Raw genomic sequence first — 19,659 nt, 5'->3', positions numbered from 1 at the left:
TCAATATTCGTTTGTGTGTAAAAAGAGATATGTTTTTGCTGTGTTTTGTCAGCTGGTGTTTGGAGGTAATGGGTACACTTCGGGACCTCCAATTTGCCCTGCAATTAAAGATTGAGGAGCTCCGTCAGAGGGACACGCTAATAGATGAGTTAGAGTTGGAGTTGGATACAAAGGATGAACTCATCCGGAGACTGCAGGAAGAACTGGATCGCTACAGAGCCACTGTCTCCCTCCCAGGATCCTCTGCAGCCAGTGCAGATACAGAACATGGTGCTTATAAATGTCATAGTTTAAAGCCTCAACAGGAAGAGCGAGCCTTAAACCTGTCTTGTTGTGTGTGTGTGTGTGTGTTTATTCCTACAGCTTGCTCAGCTCAAAGTGAGGACTCGCAGCAAGTCAATAGAAAAACAGTGATTTCCGAGCCTTTCACTCTGGACCCGGTGACTCTCGCCATGGTTTCACACAGAAGCTGTGACAAAAGCCAGCAGTAAGCTATCACTGAAAACATGTCTCTCAAATGTTCAAGGCTGTTCAGTGTTCAGTGTTTCTGCTTTCTGCATTACTTAGAATTGATAAACATTTCCAAACTTTTTTTTACACAATATTTTATCCAAGGCGTAACTTGCCCTTAAATATTACATAAGATGGCTATCCCTTTGTTCCCTCAGGTCTCAGAGGTTGATCCAGTCATCATTTTTGAGGAATGACTTGTTGAAGAACCTTGACGAAGGAGAAATCAGAACCATCATAGCCTGTATGTATCCCACCACTATCAATCAAGGCTGTTATGTCATTCAGGAGGGGGCCAACGGTGCTCAAGCTTATGTTTTAGAAGGTAAATCATTTTCCTCTTACAATTGCTAGCATTAATCATGCTTGAGGGCTTTTAATAACATTGCCTTGAGATGACAGGTGCTTGAGAACAGTCCAATAAAATGATTAGTTTTTTCTTATCTCTGTATATCTATTTTCTTGCTGCTAGCTCACAATGCAATTAGATAGTTGTTTGACACTGCATTCAAACACAGCGATGGGAGAACTGCATGTTTGACCAAGAAAAGAGGAGGCACTTAGGATAACGAGTGACCCATATTGATGTTTTTTTAGTGTTGAAATGTCAACCTGATTCAAAAGGCTGAAGTTTAACAGTGCTGGATTGTCTGGATTGTCTTCAGAAATCCTGGCTGCATTTGTGATGTGTCATGCTAATGGAGAGTGGCTGCTCACTGCTTTTCACTTGTTATCCTCACCAGCGAGAGGTGGTGGCCTTGATCCACTTAAGGATGATTGCATATTGTTTGTAGAGTATATCTCAGACGTCATGACAGACATCCTGGCACATGCATATAACAGTTCTAGGTATTATGTATATGCTTTGTTTCTTCACTGAGTGTGTGTTTATTAACAGAAGGGCAGCTAGAATTGACAAAAGACGGACTTAAGCTTCTCACAATTGAGCCAGAAGACATGTTTGGGGAGCTGGCCCTCTTCTACAACTGCACCCACACCTACTCTGTCTCAGGTATCAAAGCATTGGTTCTTGGTTTTATATTTGCCTTCATATATATCGATGGAGATCTGTCGCAACAAAAAACACTGGTGGTAAGGATATAAATAATTCTTGTTTGAGAGAATATCACTAGCAGACGGTTTTACGCCAGTGGTCTAAGACGGTCTAAGACAGACTTTTGAGATCTTAAACATCACAGATTCAAAGGCTTTTTTTCTCAGAGATGTGGGAACATTTTCTGTTTTACTGCATAACCCAGTAGTCTCCCTCCCACATCTCCTCCCTGCAATACAACATGCACACACAAACCGTTACAAATACGACAAATAGTTTTTGTCTCATGGTTGGAGCATATATATGTATATACAGTATATATGTGTATATATATACACACACATACATACATTTCTGATGTAAGAATATATATATATATTGACGTAAGAATATATTTTTTTTTTAGAGTGCTGTCATTTTCCCTCCCAGCATCTGATCACAGAGTCTGTGAGAAAACGTTGTCTGACCTGAGAAACACTCACAATTACCTTGTTTGGTCCCTAAGCATCTCCTTCCCCTTTTGTACTGCTTTCTTTGTCCTGCGAGCAGTCAGCCTTTCCAATTAACAGTTTTTACTATATATCTGCTCTCCGGTAACAATGCTCAGCTCATGTCGGTGGTCTGTTGTCGTTTCACCATGTCCATTTCTGTCAGCTGTTACCTCTGATCCATTCAGGGCCCACTGTAGTTATCTCCTCTCTGGCCTGAAATTGCTTTTTGTTTTTCATTGGTGCCATCTGAGACCATCAATAGGGTTTTTTGCTCATGTGCTCTCTTTCATTGTGACAGTGATAAAGGTCCAGGTGAAAATGGGGCTTCGTCGTTGGATCAAAGAAGTGGCAGCAAATTATATATTGCAGAAAATGTCAGAAAAATCCTCTATTGAGAGAAAAGTTTTGCTTCTTAAAAACATCTTGCACAGCATTCAGATCCAAATAAAGCAATAGCTCTGAATATCCAAATGGGAGAAATTGAGATTTCAGGGCTTCACCATATTATCAGACAGTTGATCTAATTACACCGTCGAGAGAACGTCTACTTCCGTTTGCAGGAAGCTTCAGTGAACCAATCAATATGGGTCACTATTAATTTAAAACACCCTCTTTAAAGCTCATTTATAAAGAAAGTGATACATGTTAAGGAAATCAGATTAGATTTATATTAAAAGTCCCGAAAAGAAAGCACTTCCATTTCTTTTTATTCTACATGATGAGTATTTCTGATAGAGTCCTGGCCTTCTTACTGTCTGCTCTTTAGGCTGTAGCTGATCCTGCATTCAATCCACATCCATCACAAACTACACACGTCTTTGAGATCTGTTTCAATACTTGCTTCTTGATTGTGTTTCCACCTGAGCTCCAGTGTCGCCGTCACAACCTTGATCAGTTCCTCTGTCTTTTGAACTGCAGCTCAAACGGACAGCAAGCTGTGGGTTATTGATCGCAAGAGCTACCAGACTATTCTTATGCAGAGTGGTCTCAACAGCCTTTCTCATTCAATGGAGCTGCTTATCAGGTGAACATCTGACCGATACACTTCATTTGACACAGAGCATGCCCGGAAAGCTGCTTTGTATTCTAGTATCTTCAGCACAACATCACCAGGGTCATGTTGTTTGTCAGTCGCCACGATGCTGCAATTAGGCCTTTAACACTGACCGAAATATCAACATTCCTATGAAATGTTTCTGGGGGAAGAAATGAAACCCTATTCAACCCTTTCATTGTGTCTGCAGCGTTCCCTTCCTCCAGTCTTTGCCAGAGGATGTCATCATGAAAATGTCTGATCTGATGGAGGAGGTACAGATTAAATTCTTCAAATCTGAAGCACGGCTTTGTGTAACCATCACTCGTTGTTCAAACAGAATCCAGCTGATAGATTTTGTGTGCACACAGACGGAACGCGTGTAAACATGATATTTTACAGACGAGGCCCCAATTTTCTTTTTTTTGTCAGCTGTCTTTGTTTTTCATCAGTTAACAAGAAGGTGCTGGGGTAGAATCATAATTAGTCCTTCATTGTTACTGGCCCTCATCTTTATTTCTGTAATATACTGTGTCTTCTTTTCCTCTGTCATTTATGTTCCACAGACACACTACACTGAAGGTGACTACATCATTCGTCAAGGGGCCCCAGGAGACACCTTTTGCATCATTAGCAAGGGCCAGGTAAAGTTGCATGCTCCCTGCCTGCCGCACAGATGAGATGAGGCTTTCAGGGAGAAAAAGATTTAGACTGTGGAGGACAAAATGTCAGCGCAGCTTTAGGAATTGAATTATAATGGTGATAATTGACTTTGGCGCTTTCTGCAGTGCTCTCTTCAGCATTACCTCTTTTATATTACCTCTCTCTTTTATTGCTTGCCAGGTGAAAGTGACAGAGAAGAAGCCAGGCCATGAAGAACAGGTTGTTCTTTCTAAGCTCTCTGAGAGACAGTGGTTTGGAGAGAAAGCTCTGTTGGGGTAAGAAGAAAATAATGCACTTTCAGAGGACATTATGCATCGGGGACAGGAGCACATGATGGTGAAAACTGACATTTGTGCCAACATAATATCAATGATTTCTTTTGCATTGGTAACATTATGATTTTCTTCTTCACTCTGTCTTTAGAGAGGATGTTCAGACTGTGAATGTTATTGCTGCTGGTGAAGTTTCTTGCTTGGTCATAGACAGGGAGTAAGTCAATATTTTGTCTTAATAAAATTCCCTGCATAGACGGCAGTAACTGATTCTTTTTATTTATATTCTTGACCGACTTCATTGAGACAATCATAGAAACAGTTTACAGCACCGTGTGTGTACAACTTACTGCCAGAGGGAGCAAAGGTTGTAATAAAAAAAGCAATATACAAAAGTTAAATACATATCTTGTAAAGCTTCCAGTAGTTATATGTTTTTCCAGTTTTTTTGTTCAGAAATATAGGGAATGTATTGTTTGATATGTAAAGAAGAATTTGTGAAGAATAAAATGTAGTCAAAGATAATAAGCAAAATAATCAAATAATACTGCAGACAGAGATCTCAGTTATATTTGATTAAGCGAAACCAAGCCAAAGTAATATCAAGAGAGGGTCGATACGATCAGAAATAAATCGTGACAACTTACTCGACAGCAGTTTGGGGAAAGACCAAAATAAATGTGCCAGCGTTTCACCGAACGTACATCAATGCCTCTCTTGAGTTTCTGAAAATAAAGAGCGGTTGGATAAAACCTGTAAAATAGTTTAAAGGATATCTCTCCGACTTCTGAAGAAAGTCAAGAAAAATGTATGCGTCAATAGCCAAACCCTATATCTGAATCAGTTGCTACGCTATACTCCACGTTTGTCATAAATGTATGTGCTTAGCCAGAGATTATGAGAATGTTCATGTACTTCTGTATTTCAGGACCTTCAAGGACAGCATTGGTGGGTTGGTATTTGACTGCAGTCATGAGGTGCAGCAAAGCCCTGAAGCCAAAATCGAGTGAGGAGCATTAGGCTACAATGCTGTTTTCTACATTACATGTAATTTACATCTATAGAATGCACAATGCATAGGCTCACTTGTGTTTTGCTTGTGAACAGGTCTGACAAGGATGCTGATCTCTTCTCATCTTCCACCTTAAGTGATTTCCAGATTATCTGCACTCTAGCAGTTGGGGAGTTTGGTCACGTAGACCTGGTGAGGGGTGATCTTACAGCAGCTCACACACAATGACACAGATCCGCCGTGCGGCTGCCTCCTGCAGATTCCATGTTTCTATAATGTAATCTCTTGATTTCCACCTCTGTCAGGTGCAACTAAAGAGCAACATCAAGTGTCTTTATGCCATGAGGGTCCTTAAGAAAAAGCTGATCCTCAGCAACAGTCAACAAGAGCACATCCTGAGAGAAGGGCGCATCCTAATGGAGGCTCATTGTCCATTCATAACCAGGTGTCTGTCAGTCAACAGTTATCTATTCATGATTGCTTTGATTACATAATGATCGTTAACATGCTTCTGTTTTTGTTCTGATCACAGGCTGCATAAACTCTTCAGAGACGCAGAGTGCCTGTACATTTTGACAGAAGCGTGTCTTGGTGGGGATTTATATAGTCTACTCAAAGATAAGTAAGTATTTATGACTAAAGAGGATGCGAGGCACTTTTTGTCATCCTACTGATAAAATATTTATAGTCCTACCGCTGTGTTTTTAGCCAAGCTTTCATGACAATGCAATTTTAAGACAGGATTTGATGTCTTACATCTGTTTACATCACACATTTGCTTTGTTCGCTGCGTGCTTAAACCAGCACTTCTGCACACTGCTCTGTTTCAGGGGATGTTTGGACGAATGCAGCGCCAGATTCTACACGGCTTGTGTTGTTGAGGCCTTGACCTTTCTTCACTGTCGAGGTGTCATCTACAGAGATGTCAAGCCGGAAAATGTTGTTGTAGATGAGCATGGTTATGCCAAACTGGTACTACAATTGCAAACTTAAATTCGGATTTTCAGTATGACATCATAGTATTCTATGTTTTACTGTAAGTGAACTCATATCCTCTTTTTATAGATTGGTTCCAGGTGTCTAAAGAAGGTGGAGATGGGTAAGAAAACCTGGACATTCTGCGGAACACCGGGCTACATGGCACCTGAAATCATCTTGAACAAAGGCCACAGTGTATCTGCGGACTTCTGGTCACTGGGCATGTTTGTGTTTGAACTTCTGAGTGGTGGGTAGGTTTCACAGTTTTGTGCAGCCCTATTTGTTCAGCTCATTTCTCCAGCTGTAGATTGAAGTGATGGTGACAGGCTCTTGTTTCCCTCTCCAGGCTCCCATTCGGCGACACTGACCCGATAAAGATTCTCACTGCAACCATTCGTGGTATCGATCAGATCGACTTTCCAAAAACCATCAGCAAAAGTGCCTCCAGTCTCATAAAGAAACTGTGCAGGTGTTGTAAATATGCCCCGCTAGACACCCTGAATTATGATGTGAAAGTTATGACAGTTATTTTGTAGTGCTTTTTCAGAAGAATACTAAAACCTCCCTCCATCTCACTATTGTGTATGTTATAGGCCCATTATCCCCACTTCCAGCGCCCCCACACACACACAGATAGAAGCAAATTAAGAAACAACGCAGGTGTGTGGAAACGACCTGTGGTGTAACAGCCCCTCTCGAAGGACACAATCGGAGTATTAATTCATAGTTTATTTATTTGTGTGTTCTTGTTTGCTTTTTATCGCCAAGGACCAATCCCTCAGAGAGACTGGGCAGTCCGAGAAATGGGGCCAAGGACATTCAGAAGCACAAGTAAGACTACAGATTTATTAGACTGGAGAAAATCACAGAGGCCAGTGCTCGCAAACATGGTTTTATAGGTTGTGACGCTCCGTTTTTTATTTAGATGGTTTGAAGGATTAAACTGGAACAGACTCTGTAAAGGCACATTAAACCCTCCAGTTATTCCCAAAGTAAGACACCTTCAGTTGGGCTTATTATTATCTGTTTTGTGATAACTCTTGTTGCAGTGAGTAGATCTATTTTCTCATTGTTTACCTTGTTACACTGTCTTTCAGGTTAAGGATGCTCTGGACAGCAGTACATGCGGTCATTACACTGAGGACTCAGTGGAGCTGAGTACAAACTGGGATGATTTCTGATGGAGCAAAATAAATAAACCTGTCAATACTTCATCACTTTCAAGTTCCTCATAAATGATTCATTGCCCTCAGTGTTACTCCAATCAAGAATTAATTATATTTTCAGTCACTATCTGTAAGTGCACATATAGTTTGATAAATGAACCATGCTGCTTACTGTGTTGAGCTCAGAATGTTTTTGATGTACAACCCCTATAGATTTATAAACATGTGAGTTCAGTGATGCCACTGCTGTTGAATGTAGGCCTAATAAATAAACAGGCTGTACCAAACTGTATTTTCTATCGTCTTTAATCTGCAATCTCACTATGAGTTTCCCTTTTTTCTACAACTCTGTCATTATTTGATCTCCCCCAAAAGGCCTGAATACAATTAAGAAGTGACGTCAGAGTCGGCAGAGAAGCCTCGACGCCGCAGAAAGCTCGAAAGATAAATACAGGAAGTGTAATTTTAAACTTCAAAATAAAATAACTGAATTAAATTATAAAAATTGTTGAAGTGTTAAAAAATGACAAGAGTGATATACTGACATGATTAGATTAGGCCTAAATATATAGTGAAGCAAAATTTGCTTAACTGACAGGTAACCTATAGTTGATTGTATAACTAAAATATCTAATAGTAAATGATAAATGAAAAAGGAGGAAAAATAGGAAAAATAAAAAAGGATATTTTGCAATTTCTAGTTAATTTTTCATTCCTTGTAAAATTCTCTGTTATCATTCTCATTAACATGTGTTCATTTTGTAATTTTGGCATTTATCCTTCTCCGATTTCCTTTTTTTCCATGACCTTATATATGCTCATATATGTTATATGCTTTACAAAAATAACACAATTAGTATCTTTTAAAATTATTTGTGTGGGTCAACTTTTCCGCTTTATATATCAAACGTACAAGGTTGTGCACATAGCTTCCATCAGTAGAGGCTTTGGTTTTGAAGGTTTTTACCGGAAATAAGAGCATATTGTTTTGAGCTTGACGTGTAGACACATTTCGATGGATCTGCTGCTGAAGTAACTTTGTAGCACAATCTAAGGAGCAATTGGAGGCCTGCGTTTTAGCGAGGTAAGTTTCATTTGGTCTTTCTTTTTCTCAGCTCGTTTGCGGTCGCTTCAGATATAGAAACATACCTAAACTATGAGGGCTCAGATCCCGGTCTACAAGTTCAGAAAGAGTTTGTCTGCAGCCCGCTGAGTGTCCCGAATACCGAGCTGAGAGTTTGGAGCACTGCGAAGATAATCAACCTGTTAACAAACTGTTGCATGCAGTTTGAAAGAAATGTACCTTTTTAAATGATCCGTTAATGAGACACTGGCTTTAAATCGGCCCAGTACCCATTCAACACACATTTAATGATGCTGTCTCCTCTATATGACTTTATTTCTTGGATTGTGCCTTTGCTCAACTGAAGCTTTTAACTAATTATATTGACCTCCATGGTGCTTTTCTCGCACTGTAGTATTAGTAGAATTACTTCTTGGTGCAGAGACATACAGTTTGATACTTTTGCAGTGTGCGTCCAAATTCTTTAAAAGACCTGAGGCGCACTCATGTGTAACTGACACTTACAGCACAGTCCTGTGGTATTTTGTCCCTGGTCCAAGCTGAGGATGAGTATGGTTAGGGAAAGTTTTAGCCCTTAACTGAACATTTTCTGACATTCTTTTGTAAAATCACACTCTTTTTCAATTATATGGCCCAATATAACAAGTTTGCCTCAAAGGGGCTTAACATTATGTACAGCATAGGGCAGTGTCTGTCCTTAGACCTTTTATTCAGATAAAGAAAGACGTTTAGTTAGTTGTTTTCTTTCCCCCGCAGAGTATTGTATCAGTATTAACCTGCATGTCTCCATATTCTGGAACATGCAACATGTTTGAAGTTGTCCACATGGCCACATGCCAGCTGGCTGCCGTCCTCTCTCAGCTGTCTGACAGTTACTGTGGCTACCTACAATATGGCAGCTGAGAGTCCTGCAGGGCTGGATGATCTGCCCTGGTGCACAAAAACACACTCTGATTCAAAAGTGACCCATGAGGTGTGGTGCCAGGAAAGCTAAATGTAGAAGATTACCGCTGCATAGTGATGTTTGAAACTGGTGCTGCTTAGTTACATGGAATTTTGGGCTGGAGAAAAAAAAAAGCACAAATGTAGCATTGTCTGTGAGAATCCTGATTGGTTTCAAGTGAATTTGAGACTCATGGGAGCCTCTTGAGCGTCAGAAGGAAAGGGAAGGCGTTTTCTACGTGCAGGATGCGTGTTTTTTCTTCTTTTCTTCTTCACCACCTTTCACTTCCACAAAAAAAACTTCATTGTGACCAAGTGTGTGTCTGTGTTCTTCACGCTTCATTTGGGAATCACAGCCGGAAAACACCCGAGCGTTTCTTTCTTTCTCTTTTGATGGGTCCCACCCCCACCCCCACCGCCGGCCGGCCAGCCAGCCTCACGTGTCCCCCCATTCTCCTCGATCAGACCATTCACTTCCCATTGCACATGGAAAGTGTGCAGGGTTCATTGCTGCTGCTCCTACTGCTGGTTATAAAATGCTGTCGTCTCTCTCCCCTATTAAAACCTCCCCCCTCCTCATGTCACCTCCTGTAGTTTTCTGGGTCAGAGGGAAGCATTGCTCTCATCACCACAGAAGCTCTGCAGGCCACTGTGCAGAGCCTCTTCTCTGCTCTTCTTATCATTCATGGACCTTTTCTCTGCAGGAATTTTGCTTTTGAGGAGACTTAATTTTGGCTCTGCAGAACAAATCCTTATTTTAAGTTTAATCCAACAGGAAAATAACTAAAACACTCTATAACTGAAAGAACATCATTAAGGTCAGTCCTTTTCTGTCTGCTTGTGATAAAAACATGTATACCTTTTTCTTAAAAGCAGCCATGAATCATTTTTTTATGAATGCCCAAAAAGTCTAAATAATAATTTAAACTCAAACAGAATCTTTCTGCCAAAGTTTTAAGTTGAGCAACAAATAGTTTAAAGCCCCTGCACTAGCTCCTCCCATTTCTGACTAACTTCTGACTAAAGCTTATGATGAAGCTACCTTTTGCATTTATTGACCTAAACCCTGGAAAAGTATCTCTCTACAACAACTACACTTAAACTCTCTCATATTCTACATTCAAGCCCTGATTTGATTTGAGTATTTTACTATTAATACTTTTAAACACCTCAACAATTTCTTTAATCTCCCATTTTAATGTTACTAGTTTGTCACCTTTCCAAGTATAGTTCCCTTTGTGTGAGGCTCATTGCATTCTACGGCACCCTCCAAAAATGTGGCGTACAAACAATGTTTGACAGTTTGATCCATTCAAGTTATAGTCATCATTGATTACATGCCAGAATTTTCTCGAAACCAGTTTTTGGTTTCTGTTTTCGCGTGTTCTCTATTCTGCCATGCAGCTCAGAATATCTCTCAGCTCTGTCTCTGCCTGTCAGCTGGACTAACTGTGCGCAGACATGTACACTGCCTCAGGCTATCGGTTATCACGCAGTGCCTACAGAAACTGCATGCTGTATGCACTCCATAGCAGGATGTCAATTTACTTATTTTTAAACAAATTTAGTTTGTTGTGTCAAACATCATTTGCCCCAAAAGTACTTTCAGTTCCACCATTATTGTTTTAACGCTAGTCGACATGATGTTGTTGTGGAGGTGCATTTGTATTCCTCCAGTATATTTTCACGTGTGTGTGTGTGCCGTTTCTTTTGTCTCATATCTTCCAGGGAGTAAAAGCTGGGAGCACAATGGTCCCTGTCTGGGCCTTGACAATAGCCCTTATGAATGGGAGGGAGGGAGGGAGGGAGGGAACGATGGAGAGAGACAGAAAGAGAGGTTACAGGATCTCTCTTCACAGTGGACTGACATTTTTCTTTTTTTGATGTGTCACATTTCATAAAGCCATTTTTTGTTTCTCATTTATTTACCGAGTGAAAGGACTCTAGGGAATCACAGGCTGCTCTGTTGCTCCAGCAGGTGTGAAGTGGCAAGCCAGCAGTTTTAATCGAGGCTTAAAGTGAATTATGGATCCTCCCAAGGACGAGTGTGGCATCACTGTGCCCATGCAGGGAAGGGAAACAGTGCAGGAGCAGCCTGGTTGAAACGGGAGGGAGGGGTATATCACTCTGTTTTTCCCCCCTCTCTTATTGGGCACTGGGGGAGAAAGTGGGTGAGAGGTTGAGGGGTGTTCGGGGAAGGGAGTGGATGTGGGGAAAGCTGAGATTTATTCAGTGAGGTGAATTCCTTGCCCGGTGTAAGATGAAGTGGTTTGTTAAAGGGGCTGAAATGAGCCGTTGTAGTGCTGTTTTTTAGTTTGTGTTGGGACAACACTCCCTTATTTTGCTCAGTTTTGATATGAACAATAAAGTCTCTTGCATGGGATCATGGGGGTGGACTTAGCGGGTCCTCCCCCTCCCCCTGTCTCCCCACCAGCCCCTCACTACCGCACGCACCCCGATTCTCTCTCGCTCCTCCCTGATGAATGAAAGAGTGGCATAACATGACTGAGAGTAACCTCGGTGCCTGTTTCTCTTTTGCCAATCGTTATTACTTCCTGGTGTGTCTCCAAACTCCAACTATTTTACACAAAAAAGTAGGTTTACAGGTCTTGGGGAGTACTGGGGAGCTCCAAAGACAGCTCGACAAAACCTGATAAATGGACCCAAAGGATGTTACTTGAGTCAGTCACTTGAGTCAGAAGACTACAAGATGGAAAATAAAAAGTCCTGAGGTGAAATAAAGACAGAATTGAGTCTATAGACCTCTGTAGTCCACTACTCATATCCGCTAGTTGCTTGAGGATACATTAGCCGCTACTAGCACTATATATCATATCTCGAACCCAGACTGTTGGTAATTGAGTTGCATTGTGGGTAATGTAGGCACCAGGTTGACATGGAAGAAGAAAAAAAGACAATATCTCTGGTTCCCTCTATCGTTGAGAGTTGACTATGATGGTTGTGCTAAAACTCAAGACTTGTTTATTTTCCAGGACCTTTTTTCTTTTTTCCATACATTTTATTTTATTTTTCAGAAAATTCTGAGATAATGATAAAATAATCTCTAATTAAATCTAATTGCTTCATTGCATTCCTTCTATTTAAAATGCATTGAGCTTCTTGGTATTAGAGAAATCTACTTGTAAATGTATAATTTACTGATAAAAGTAGTGCTGAAATGATTAGTCCATTAATTGATACGATTGACAGAAAATCTATTTTCAATTATTTAAGTCATTTATCAAGCAACACTTTCCAACATTCACTGGTTCCAGCTTCTTACATGTTTGACTGTTGGGTGGAGAAGACAAGCAATTTTGAAGATGAAAACTTCAGCTCTGGGAAGCTGTAATGGGCATTTTACAACAATCACACCAGCCGTGACGCCAAATCGGGCCTGGGGCTTAAAGTGGCAAACAAATGGCAAAGTACTCACAACTATGGTAGTTCCTGCTACAGTAGGTGTCTCCAGGACCACATTTTGCTATGGACACACACACACACACACACACACTCACACATACACTCACAAGGTGAAATAAAACCAACCACACACTGGTGCAGCTGGTGACAAACACTCATCAGAAAACATTATAAAAGGTTGTAGAAGGAAAATTGCATGTTTTTAAAAGTGACTTGAAAGACCTTAGTGAATCTGTCAACCTGATTTAGTCTGCTAAACATTTATTTTTTTTAAATTGCAGCAAATTGAACCGTCTGTGATGTGTAAACGCACTTTATCATTTCTTTGTTTCTGTCCTCTTCTCTCAGTAATGCATTTCCAGGAGTGGTTACGGTCACTTCGCTCCAGCGCTGGCCTCAAAGGTTCTGAATCCGAAAACTTCTGGGGTATTTTGCCGTCTCTGCCGCTGTCCTCCTTCTCCCTGTCCTCCCTGTCTCTGTCGGCCTCCTCTCTGCTGGGTCTAGGAGCCCTGGCCTCGCTCACTGCGTACTGGCTGGTGACACGACCTCGACCCATGCGTCCTCCCTGTGATCTGCAAGCCCAGTCTGTGGCTGTGAATGTGAGTGGCCCACGGTCGCTGTTGGCGTCGTAATTTGTTGTAAATGGCTCACGCCAGGTGTTTGATAAGGGTGTTTGTTGTAGGGAGATCCCAGCTGCAGGCGATCGGCTCTTCTTAAAGATGACACTCTGCTGGAGTTTTACTACGATGACACCAGGACGGTCTTTGACATGTTCCAGAGAGGAATGAGGATTGCAGGTAGGACACTTTCGCAACATATTTCATTTGACTTTATCCCATGTTTGAATGTGTAATTGTATCAAAGAAAGGGGGTAAAAAAAGTAAATCGGCAGCATATCCCAGACACCGCATTTTAAGATTGTCACAAATGTCTTGTGTCCTCCAGGAAACGGCCCGTGTCTGGGCTTCAGAAAGCCGGGGCAGCCCTACCAGTGGATCTCCTACACTGAGGTCAGACATGTTTTTAGTACTTTCATACTGTGTCATGTTACTCTTTGCTGTTTGCTGACTGAGGGTCTCCAATTCTTCAGGTGGCTGAGCAGGCGCAGGTGCTGGGCTCTGGGCTGTTGGCCAAAGGCTGCCAGCCGAACCCGCAGCAATTTGTTGGGATATTTGCACAAAACAGACCAGAGGTATGACCTGGTGTGTGACGTCTGTTTGTTCCTTCACCCGTGAGCTTATGTATCGCTTGGATAACTTTTCTGGAACAGATTCTTCTTGCATCAAATCCTGAGACTTCTCAACAGCCCAATAGTTCAAATTTGTATTTCACCTGGATAGATGTTCTCGTCTGCACAGAGGTTTTGCTCCTACCCTTGACTCGTACCAGGATCACATTTCCTCTATGAATTTTGAAAATGAGAATATGATTTGTTTTTGTCAGCACTGAAAGTGTGTTTGCCTTAATTCATATTGAGAGCAGAGCGCTGGTGGTGAATGTGGGTCTCCAGGGCAGCTAATATTGGAGCAGGTCTACTCCCAATCTCATTTTGTAATATATCCGTCAGGCAAGGCCATCTTTGTAGACTGAAAGTGAAATGTCATTTTCTGCTCCATCAGAGCCTCTAACCTCCCATCTGCCCTATCGTCACACAGAGTGCTGTTTTTCTTTACTTTAAATGTGGTTTTGTTTGTTCAGTAAGTATGAAATGCATTATGATCTACATAACCACACATTACGCCCTAATGTTTATATATCGAACTGAACAAGTACTCACTCTGCAGTGTGCGACGGCTGGAAATGAGTCTTAACTGTGCTGCTTTGTCTCCCTCTGCTGGCGACAGTGGATCATCTCGGAGCTGGCCTGCTACACGTACTCCATGGCGGTGGTGCCTCTGTATGACACACTGGGGCTGGAGGCCATGGTCCACATACTCAACCTGGGTGAGGAAATAATAGAAAGAGCATTGTTAATCGGCTCATTGTTGGTTTGTCTGCCAGCCTCCCATATCAATTCAAACCAAACCATAGTGGTGAGCAATACACAGTGATCCTTCTCCCAAAATATTGTTTTGGAGACTAAGCGTTATGCAAACTGTGCATATTATAACATCTAAGAGATGGTTAGGTAAACATTGTGTTGGAATTGGCAGTGGAAGTACTCAGAGCCTTTTACTAAAAGTACAAGTACTTCATTAAGTAAAAGTACTGCTTTCAAAATCTTGCTACTGTACTGCTTAAGTAAAAGTACAGAAGTATTATCAGCTAAATGTACTTTAAGTATAAAAAGGGAAAGTACCAGTTCTGCAGAAAAATGGGGTTGGGAGTGATAAAATCAATTATTAGACATCTCATAACCGGGCTTTATTATATAATATGTTTATAGTCAAAACAGGACATTGTACTCCATTACACTTAAATGACTTTGCATACAAAGATTTTACATTAAAAACATAAGATAATAAAATGCAATACAGTTTGAACCGCTTCAAAACTGACAATGTATTGCATTTTAGTGTCTGCTGTTAAAAAAATACAAAATAACACAGTGCATACGTACATTACATGCAAAGACTGCCACCACACAACAAATACATTTCACACTGCCCATCGTACAACACACCTGTAGTGTATAGTTAAGAAAAAGAAGCTGATTAGAAAACGATTGATTTCTCTCACACACTGTACTGTTTTTCGTTTCTATTCGTGTTGGTGGCGTTCTCAGCGGAGATCTCTCTGGTGATCTGCGACCGGGAGGAGAAGGCTGCAGCGTTGTTGGAGAACAAGGAGACGGGCGTGACTCCAAAGCTCTCCTGCTTGGTTCTCTTCAACGATTTCAGCGACGCGTTTGTTGAGAGGGCAAAGAACTGCGAGGTGGAGGTTTTGAAACTGGAGCAGCTCATGGTGAGTAGAGGAGGAGGGGGGGGGGGGGTACTCAGTCCCTATAATGCAGACTCATTTAAACGTATCCCCCTTTTTAATTTAGTCATCAATGGTGATATGTAAATTGATATGAACAACTCCTCTTTGTCCACATCTTAGGCCCTGGGAAGGCAGAACCTCAAAGATCCTGTGGTGAGTTTATCGTCTTGCAGCTGCTACATCACCGCATCAAACTGGTTCCAGTAAATAGCTAATCCCCCTCTAACTGCTAGGAGGACAGTTATACCATTGCTCCTGTCCCATAAGATATCATTAACACTCACTTGTAAACAGCACTTAAATTTAAAAGTGTGGGAAGCCTGTTGCCATGTTCTCATATATTATTTCTCTGCCTGCCGTAGCCGCCCCAGCCTCAGGATCTGGCCGTGGTTTGCTTCACCAGTGGAACCACAGGTAACGTCTGATTTCATACGTCTCAGTGTGATTATCCTTCACTCACGTCGTTCGAGAAGTGTCCTTCAGGGCCCACTAACAACCTTTCTTTATGGCACCGCGGTAGTTTCCTTCTGCTGCGCAGGGCACTGCAGTAATGTCTTGTTTATTTATCCAGGGAAGCCCAAGGGAGCCATGATCACCCACGGCAACATCGCCTCCAACACTTCCTCTGTCATTAAGATCCTGGAGGTCTGTCTACACTTCCACCTCCTTGTCTAATTGAGAACAGCCTCACAGCTACCATCACTTCCCACCTGCTTGTCTGTGTGTCTCAAAACTGTCCCTCTCCCTGCTGTGTCTAATGGTATGATTAATTGGCTGTTTGATTGCCCCTGACGCTGCAAGGTACTTTAACTAATTGCCCCCATATAAAGATTGTGCTATCTAACTGCTGTAGAGAAAGACATGCAGCATGTTTGATTGCCTGCGGGGCTCCACCGTATAACTGCTGCCTGAGCGTAATCTCTCCCCTGTGCTTTGCTCACTTTTTTTTCTTCCTCAATTTTCTCTCAGGGTTCGTTTGTGATCCGACAAGAGGATGTGTCGATCTCTTACCTGCCCCTTGCCCACATGTTTGAGAGGATGATTCAGGTAGCTGATGCTCTTTTCCGACTTTTCTTTTTCTTTTGTAGTGTGTCAACAATAAGCTAAGTCTATTTCTGTCACAGGTCTCTTTGTTCTGCCACGGGGCCAGAGTGGGATTCTACCAAGGCGACATTTCTCTTCTCATGGATGACATTAAAACTCTCAAACCTACCTTCTTTCCTGTTGTGCCTCGTTTACTCAATCGCATCTATGACAAGGTAAGTGAATATATTCGGACTATTATCTAGCACTTCTTAGTCTGTAATGTTTTATACCTGGTTTATGTTTTTGCTATTAATTCCTGTGAAGATCCTGGGTTCTGTGACCTCTCCGTTGCGACGGGCTTTGCTTCACTACGCCGTGAGGAGAAAGCAGGCTGAGCTCAGCAGTGGCGTCGTACGTAACAACAGTCTGTGGGACAAACTGGTGTTCAACAGGATTCAGGTCAGTAGCTGGAAGCTCCATGTTATACCCACCTGGATCATATTTCCCCGTGTGTTCAGTTCAGTTACTGTAGGTCTCCAGTAAAGACCTACAGGCCTCTTCAGAAACCAACCCCCAAAACAACAAATCTTTTTTTACATTTTTCTTCAACTACAGACAGGTTTTCAGTCTGACATATTGTTTGTTAATCCAGGACTCTATATTTGTCACTGTTTTATATTTTACAGCACTTAACACAGTGGTATTTGTAGACCAGCAGCCGTGCAACTAGTCAACAAATTTGTATCCAAACTTTACAAGAGGAGCACAACTATTCCAGTAATCGATGCCAAATTCACCCAGAGCATATTGGTCTTGTGGGAGTGTATTGGAGAAGCATGCACACAGACAGAGTTTGGCCTCGGTATGGTCAATGCAGATGGGAAAATACGGTGTCAAAATAGAATTTTGCATGTACCCACAATATGTTTTGCATTTGAACCGTTTGACATAAACACTGCATCCCCTGTGTTTCAGGCCAGTTTAGGAGGTAATCTGCGGTTCGCCCTGACCGCTTCAGCACCCATCTCCCCCACTGTGCTGTCCTTCCTCAGAGCCACTCTGGGCTGTCTGATCTTTGAGGGTTACGGCCAGACCGAGTGCACCGCAGGCTGCACCTTCTCCATGCCGGGAGACTGGAGCGCAGGTAGGACGCCATCTGATTTGCTTGGGCTTTAGTGCCGGTGCTGGTTAATCCCGTCTTCAGCAGGTATGTGGATGTGTCTTTTGTCAGGTCACGTAGGTGCTCCTTTGCCCTGTGCCAAGGTGAAGCTGGTAGACATCCCTGATATGAACTACTATGCTAAGAACGGCGATGGAGAGGTGAGGTGATCTGATTATGCCATCATATTGTACGCGCAACAGATCGACTGACACTTATCACGGCTTGGTCCCGTTAGATCTGTATAAGTGGCCCCAGTGTGTTCAAAGGTTACCTGAAGGACCCAGAAAAGACGGCTGAAGCCTTGGACAGCGACGGCTGGCTGCACAGTGGGGACGTGGGCCAGTGGCTTCCAGTAAGATGAGACACAATAACCAGCCTAAAGCTGACAGATATCGTCTTTGAGAGCGCTGTAAGTGAGCAAGTGTCTCCGCTTTGCCTCTGCCAGAACGGGACGCTTCGCATCATTGACAGGAAGAAGCACATCTTCAAGTTGTCCCAGGGAGAGTACATCGCTCCAGAGAAGATAGAAAACGTCTACACGCGCTGTGTTCCTGTGCTACAGGTGTTCGTGCACGGAGATAGTTTACAGGTACAATTCGATTCATGTTGATCAGTATTCAAAACATTTGCTGCGGTTCAAGTTTTGATTTCTCTCTTGTGTTTTGTGTCACCAGTCTTATCTCATAGGCATCGTTGTACCGGACCCTGAGGTGTTTGTTGACTGGGCTAAAGACCGAGGGTTTGTGGGATCCTATGAAGAGCTGTGCCAGAATCCTGTATGTCATCTAAACCCCAAATTCATAACATAACCATTTTACCTTGTTGTATGCATCCCGGGAAAATTGTTATCGGTCTTTCAACAGGATTTAGAGAACGCAGTATTGGAGGACATGAAAGCTGTAGGGAAGGAAGCAGGGCTGAAGTCCTTTGAACAAGTGAGGAGTCTCTGCTGACATTGGGCTTGGTACAAATTTGCAAGCGACTTACTTTAGGTGTGATTTTGTGTGTTACCTTTCTCTCAGGTGAAGGACCTTTACTTGCATCCAGAGACGTTCAGCATCGCCAACGGCCTTCTCACCCCCACACTGAAAAGTAGACGCGCTGACATCCGCAAAACCTTTCAGGAACAAATATCAAGCATGTACAGCAAGACGGCCTTTTGAGGGACGCCTCACACTAATTCACACACAACACACTAAGGTTGCTGGTGTCCAATAAGGGGACAGGGACCCAGGAGAGGAAAAAATCAAAACCTATATGTCCAGCAGTGCCTTATTTCAATATATACAACTGTATATCATTTGAAATGTTGGTATTTTCCACCTCCTGCACATATGTGTAATGTCTTAACTTCACATGAAAAATAACACAGATTGGGACCAAACCACTTGTTTTGTTTTAAATTCCAATCTCGCTGTTGTCTTTGTCACTGATTCAGAGTTGTTATTCACCAGGAGATTTTACTGATGCATAAATTATTGTATAGTTGTAGAGATAAAAATCACAGAGGTTACTAAGAAGCAACCTGCAGAGACGTTCAGTTAGACATTTATTCACACTGCCCTGATTTTTAAAAGGACACTGCTGTCCTCGGGACATTGTTGCTCATAGAACTTGCGTTAACTGTAGGTTTGTATTTTACGGATGTTGGGCCCTCGTGTCACCATGGCGTAAGCTGTTCATGAACATTCTGTGTCGTCAGTTGCGTACTTTTCTTTCTGGTTCTGAAGGATTTCATAAACCAGTGTGAGCATGTAATCCATCACCTGAAATTAAACCATTAAAACTACGAGGGGTTCAACCAGCAAGTTGTTTAAAAAAACAAAAAGTGTCTGATCTGTACATAATGCTTATGAGATTCGCTGACAGGACACTGACTAATTCCAGTAACGTGACACTGAACAGAAATAAAGATTAGTAA

General features: G+C 42.1%; 2 protein-coding genes across 2 annotated transcripts; both read left to right on the top strand.

Annotated features, from left to right (window-relative positions):
- Positions 1-68: 68 nt before the first annotated feature.
- On the top strand, positions 69-7,194 carry prkg1l (protein kinase cGMP-dependent 1, like; the record flags this gene model as incomplete). Its single annotated transcript, XM_079161735.1, has 19 exons — positions 69-270; positions 364-487; positions 669-835; positions 1,409-1,522; positions 2,974-3,079; positions 3,300-3,363; positions 3,655-3,732; positions 3,932-4,026; positions 4,175-4,240; positions 4,952-5,029; positions 5,131-5,227; positions 5,341-5,480; positions 5,568-5,657; positions 5,866-6,007; positions 6,101-6,264; positions 6,360-6,482; positions 6,782-6,844; positions 6,939-7,005; positions 7,111-7,194. 19 exons carry the CDS (start codon positions 69-71, stop codon positions 7,192-7,194), a joined length of 2,064 nt encoding a protein of 687 aa, XP_079017861.1.
- A 977-nt stretch (positions 7,195-8,171) lies between these two features.
- On the top strand, positions 8,172-19,650 carry acsl2 (acyl-CoA synthetase long chain family member 2). Its single transcript, XM_079161211.1, has 20 exons — positions 8,172-8,263; positions 12,977-13,227; positions 13,311-13,425; positions 13,574-13,638; positions 13,719-13,820; positions 14,473-14,572; positions 15,354-15,532; positions 15,671-15,703; positions 15,913-15,964; positions 16,122-16,195; positions 16,520-16,597; positions 16,675-16,809; positions 16,901-17,035; positions 17,552-17,720; positions 17,808-17,896; positions 17,974-18,090; positions 18,184-18,327; positions 18,413-18,514; positions 18,602-18,673; positions 18,761-19,650. Exons 2-20 carry the CDS (start codon positions 12,979-12,981, stop codon positions 18,899-18,901), a joined length of 2,151 nt encoding a protein of 716 aa, XP_079017337.1. The 5' UTR covers positions 8,172-8,263; positions 12,977-12,978; the 3' UTR covers positions 18,902-19,650.
- The last annotated feature ends 9 nt before the right edge of the window (positions 19,651-19,659 follow it).

The sequence above is a fragment of the Pholis gunnellus genome (assembly GCF_910591455.1).
Source record: "Pholis gunnellus genome assembly, chromosome: 6".
Classification (NCBI taxonomy): Eukaryota; Metazoa; Chordata; class Actinopteri; order Perciformes; family Pholidae; genus Pholis; species Pholis gunnellus.
This window is presented reverse-complemented; position numbering and strand designations above follow the sequence as displayed.

What these genes read in the sequence shown, in the direction of transcription:
- acsl2 (XM_079161211.1), top strand. Translation starts at nt 12,979, where the DNA reads ATGCATTTCCAGGAGTGGTTACGGTCACTTCGCTCCAGCGCTGGCCTC. An exon ending in AGTGGATCTCCTACACTGAG is followed by an intron (nt 13,639 to 13,718) that starts GTCAGACATGTT and finishes CCAATTCTTCAG; the next exon opens with GTGGCTGAGCAGGCGCAGGT. An exon ending in TCAATCGCATCTATGACAAG is followed by an intron (nt 16,810 to 16,900) that starts GTAAGTGAATAT and finishes ATTCCTGTGAAG; the next exon opens with ATCCTGGGTTCTGTGACCTC.